Raw genomic sequence first — 4,719 nt, 5'->3', positions numbered from 1 at the left:
GGAACGACTCAAAAGTGTGGTGGCTTCTGGGGTGGGGGTGGTGGGGGCTGGAAGAGGTGACTGCTAAGATAGTTTTATTTCTTTGTCATTGGGAATCCACACGCTCTGTCTTCAGCTATTTATGTATTTGGCAAAATAACAGCCCTCCTGTTAACTGCAGGCCTTGTGCCACAGCCACCACCATTTGGACCGGATTTTAAGGAGATTTTTCTTCTTGTTTTTTTTTTATTTTTTAAACAATTCCTCCACCTTTGGAAGGAATTGGGTGAAATTACAGTATGTGGAGATAGCTCTTAAGAGAGGCACAGGCCAGCTGGCCTGAAGAGATTGTGGGGAGAGGGCTAAATGAAAATCGTGTTTGCAGAAGGTGCCGAGTGTCTTGCACAGCAACATTCCTCACCCAAGCCTGCCCGTCAAAACCCTCTGATTTTTTTTTTTCAAGTAGATCCTCATGGATAATAACGAGCAAGAAGGCGTAGATCCGAACGGATGCTGCCAGAGGCTGTATATCTCAATTTAGAATTAATTATACAATTGTACATCTATAAATAAATGTTTATAATGTGAACGGCTCAGGCTGTATTGGTGTCCTGCAGTTCCTTGCCCCAGCCAACTCTGGTTTTACAGCTCCTTCACGCTGCCTTTCTCCCATCTGCTCAGTGAAGGAAATTTTGGTGTCTTCACCACCCAGGCAAGCTTCAGCATGGTGGGAAGCTGCAGGGTCTCCCCAGTGTGGGAGAAGGAAGGACAAGGAGAAGATGGAGAGAAGGTGGTGCCCCCTGAAGAAGTTGCAGGTCCTGGCGAGGTGGCAGCGAATGCGCAGCAGGACGTCTCTGCTCCAAACTGGTTCTACTGGGATGCTCCCAGCAGGATGCAGCCACACCTTCCTTCCCTCCCATTGAAGCGCCCCTGTTAGCTGGGTCTCGGGCATCCTCTGGCCAAGCTCTTCGAGGGGATGCTTTATTCTCATGCCAGATCCTGGCAGCATCAACCCAGTGTTTTAAGGTGCCCAGTGGGTGGGTCCTGGTCTGGGCAGGAAGGCAGGAAGGCTCAGGCTGACTCTGCCCTGGGTGGAAACGCCGGCTCGGACGCACTTCCCGATGGTGGTGGCTCAGAAATGGCTGGCTGCTGGCCCAAAATGGGGGAAGGCACCTGTCCCTGGGATGAGTGCTCCCAAATGGGACTTTTTTCCCAAAATCTCCCTTTTCTGTGGCAGCAAAAGGTTTTTCCTGCACCAACCAGGACAGGTTTGAACTCGCCAACCCTCCTCTCCTCCTCCCCAGCCCCATACACCAAAGGGCTGGAGGTTTGGGGGGGATTTTTTTCTCTTTTTCCTTTTTTTCCCACTCTCTCAGAGGCCAAGGGTCACGTCACTTCCATTTCCCGTCGGCAGTGGTGGTGAGTCAGCCCTGCTGGCCTCTTGCAACACCGGCTGGGAGAGTCCAGCATGGACCAACACAGCCACCAGGCAAAACCCTCCAGTGCCACCAACACAGGCACACCCCACCCCACCCCGCTCCTTTTTCTTAAATTCTGCAATCAGGTGCATCCACAGCCCAGTTTTTGGGGTGGTTTTGCTGCATTTTGGGTCATTCACAGCCTGGAGCAATGGAAGATACTCTGTGTTTCAGCGTGCTGGTCCCTGCTTGCTCACCAAAGGTGCAGGCAATTTGGACTGCCCATTATCTGCTTCCCCACCCAGCAGCTTGTTAGCCCAAGCTTTTAATTGTGGCAGCAGCCAGAGGAAGGGAGGCAGCCAAAGGCATGTGCCTCATGAGCATCCTCCTCTGGCAGGTAAGGAGAAAAAGACATCACGATTCTCTCCACCATCATTTTTGGCAGAAAAACATGAGGGTTGAGAGTTATCCCAGGATTTAAATCCTCATTGGCCTTATTGCTGCTGATACCACCCCCCAATTTCCCTTTCACCACTATTGTGATGTCACGTGGGAGCCACAGGCCAATGCTGGTGCCACAAATATCCCGATCACCACCTCCTGAGTCCCAAAATATCCCTCTGCCTGCCCCCCCCAGACAGAGGCTAAATACAGCCTCACTAGAAGCCTCTGGCACCTTCCAGGGAGCTGCCAGAGCCCAGAGACCTTGATATCCCCCCAGATTTGTCACAGAGAGGCCATTTTGCTATAAATAGAACGAATGCTTCACCTGCCCTCTCTCGTGGCTGAGGGTGTGACCATGAGGTGTTTTGGGGGACACAGATGGTTTTTCCTCTGTGTTTGCTTTTGTGAGTTTTGGTGGGTTTGGTTCAGGTTTGGGGTTGTTTTTGTTTGTTTGTTTGTTTGTTTATTTTGGCATTTTCTGCAAAGCTTTGACTATTCCTCATAATAACAGTTGAAAAAGTCGTGGTGCAGAGTCCCTGGTCTGCCCTCGGAAAGGCCGTCAGGGACCGAGCCAGGGCTACAGAGGTGCTGGCAGCACGGCGAGACATGGGGTGATCCCCTCCACACGCTCAGGAGCTCAATGTATAAAAATATGTGTATTTATGGGGCTATATATATAGAGAGATTCAAGACATGCTATGCCTCAGCAGGGTATGACAGCACAGCCCAAGCTGAGCCACCGCTGTCACTGCCGTCACTGCGCCGTAAATCTCTCACCGCAGCTGGGGAGCAATGTGCTGCTTCCATTCCGTGCCAGCGGATGCAAAACCTGCTCCTCTCTTGGATTTGTCAAAAAGCTTTGGGGTTGGAGTTCCCTTTCCAACGCTCTTGGCATTTCTCAGAGTGGTTTAACAGCGGTTTTGATGAAGGAGAACCCCACAGGGCTGAGCCTGGCACAGTGATGACCCTCACGTGTGGGGGGGATGCTCTGGCACGTGGCCCTTAGAGAAACACCTCAATTCCCAAAATTTTAGAGGAAACTCCCCCCACCTTTGCATGACGTGGAGTTGTAAAGGTGCATTTTGAGCTGTACCCACCCAGCGCTGCTTGTTGCTCTGATTGCTTCTAGGTGGCATTTACATGAGTGAGCAACTTTGGCTTGAAATACTCCAGCTGTGGAGTTATTTGTGTTTTCCTTTTCAGAAACTACTTTTTTTTTTTTTTTGTGAAAAATTTTCATCAAAAAGTCACTGTCTGGCCACAGGGCAGGGAGAGGAAATAAAACCCAGCAAGAGAAGCCTGAGCCAGAACAAACTCCTGTTTGAATGGAAATGTTTTTTTTTTTCTCTTGGGCTGGTTTTATGCCCCACACCTTCTGCCGGCTCTTCGTTTGCCAAGCAATTTAATTACTCTGTAGTGAAAGCCTTTTCTCTGAGTGCCTCTAATTGCAGGCTTGGGTAATTGGTCTGATTTTTGGAATGTGTTTGGAGCTGGGGAGTGCTTCCCCTGGCAGGTGTGATCCTCCCAGTCTCCCTCTCTCGCAATCATAGCCAATTTTCCCAGATTTCTGCCCAATCCCCCCACCCCCACAGACCCTATGGGACAAGCAGCAGTCTCTTACTGGGGTGCCAGGGTGCTCCTCCCCAGGCACGAGCAGGCTCCTAGCTGGGGGGCTGACTCAGCTCCCCCTGAGTCACAGCCCCGTGGCCTGCAATTAGGAGAGGGCAGGATTCCCCCCTCCCATTCCCCAAACCTCCTGCTCCCACCGCAGGGGCTGACCTGGCAGGGAAAGGCTTCTTGAGGATGCCAGCAGTGAGCAGTTGCATCATCCCCTGACCTGGCAGGGAAAGCTTCTTGAGGATGCCAGCAGGGAGCAGTTGCATCATCCCTCTCCCAGTCAGTGACAAGGAAGCAGCAGGTTATCAATTAAAACAAGTTTTATTAGAAAAGTAAAAAAAAAACCCCACCCCAACACGATTGCATAGGAAGTCTTGCACTTGAACATCAAGTGTATGAGTGTAAACTGTAACCAATGAAGTGCCGGTGGCGTGTCGCGGGGAGGGGTCCTGCCCTCCATCCCCGCGTCACCTTGCACACCCCTCTCCCACCACTCCCCCCGCTCGTGATCAAAGACATGTTGTGATTTTGGAGCCCCCCCACAACTCCTGCCTTGCTGGGAGCTGCCCAGCTGCCAGCGGTGGGCGTTTGTCTTTGATCCAGACCTACAGCCCAGCCATCACTCACTCCCACACACACCCTCCCCCAGAAACCCCATTGATTACAATCCTTGTTACAAAAGAAAAAAAAAATCAAAAAATAACAATTAATCAGCTAACAGGAGACCACCTGCCCCCCAGCAGCCCTGCTGCTGCATCTGGGAGCATGGTCTCTGCAATCATCCCACAATCATCAACAGTGTGAAGTGACCTCCGCCTGGGAACTGCTCCAGCACCCCGCAGGGACCTCTGCCTGTCCAAACTATTTCCACCTACAGCTCAGCCGCTGCCGGGAGGCGCCACGCTCTAACCATCTCTTCCAAAGCACTTGGGTTAAGTCGCTGCTTCTTCTTGCCTGGCCCATCAGCACTCTTCTATGAGCAGCTGCTCAGAGCTATACAGCTTCTTCTTGATGACCCTGAAGCCCGTACTCAGCTTCAGCGGCGCGAAAGCCGGCCCCGAGGTGAACAGTCCCTGGATCTTGGGCCAGAGGCGGGAGTCCAGACGGAGTACCAGGGTGAGCTGGAAGGTGGGCACCACGGCGGGGTCCACGGCGATGTGCCCCACATCGTGGCAGGCCTTGCCGTGCTCCACGCAGAGGTCGAGGAGGGCCCCGCGCAGGCCACAGGGCTCGCTGCAGGCCAGGCGCAGCAGCTCCGTCC

The 4,719-nt window shown here is 52.5% G+C and overlaps 1 protein-coding gene across 1 annotated transcript; it reads right to left on the bottom strand.

Moving 5' to 3' along the window:
* Nucleotides 1–4,420: 4,420 nt before the first annotated feature.
* On the bottom strand, nucleotides 4,421–4,714 carry LOC103777723 (DNA damage-inducible transcript 4 protein-like; the record flags this gene model as incomplete). The annotated part of the gene is made up of 1 exon (XM_008945283.1): nucleotides 4,421–4,714. A coding segment is annotated over one exon (294 nt), but the record flags the coding sequence as incomplete, so codon positions are not given.
* Between the last annotated feature and the right edge of the window lie 5 nt (nucleotides 4,715–4,719).

The sequence above is a fragment of the Merops nubicus genome, unplaced genomic scaffold (genome assembly GCF_000691845.1).
Source record: "Merops nubicus isolate BGI_N331 unplaced genomic scaffold, ASM69184v1 scaffold25288, whole genome shotgun sequence".
In the NCBI taxonomy this organism is placed as follows: Eukaryota; Metazoa; Chordata; class Aves; order Coraciiformes; family Meropidae; genus Merops; species Merops nubicus.
This window is presented reverse-complemented; position numbering and strand designations above follow the sequence as displayed.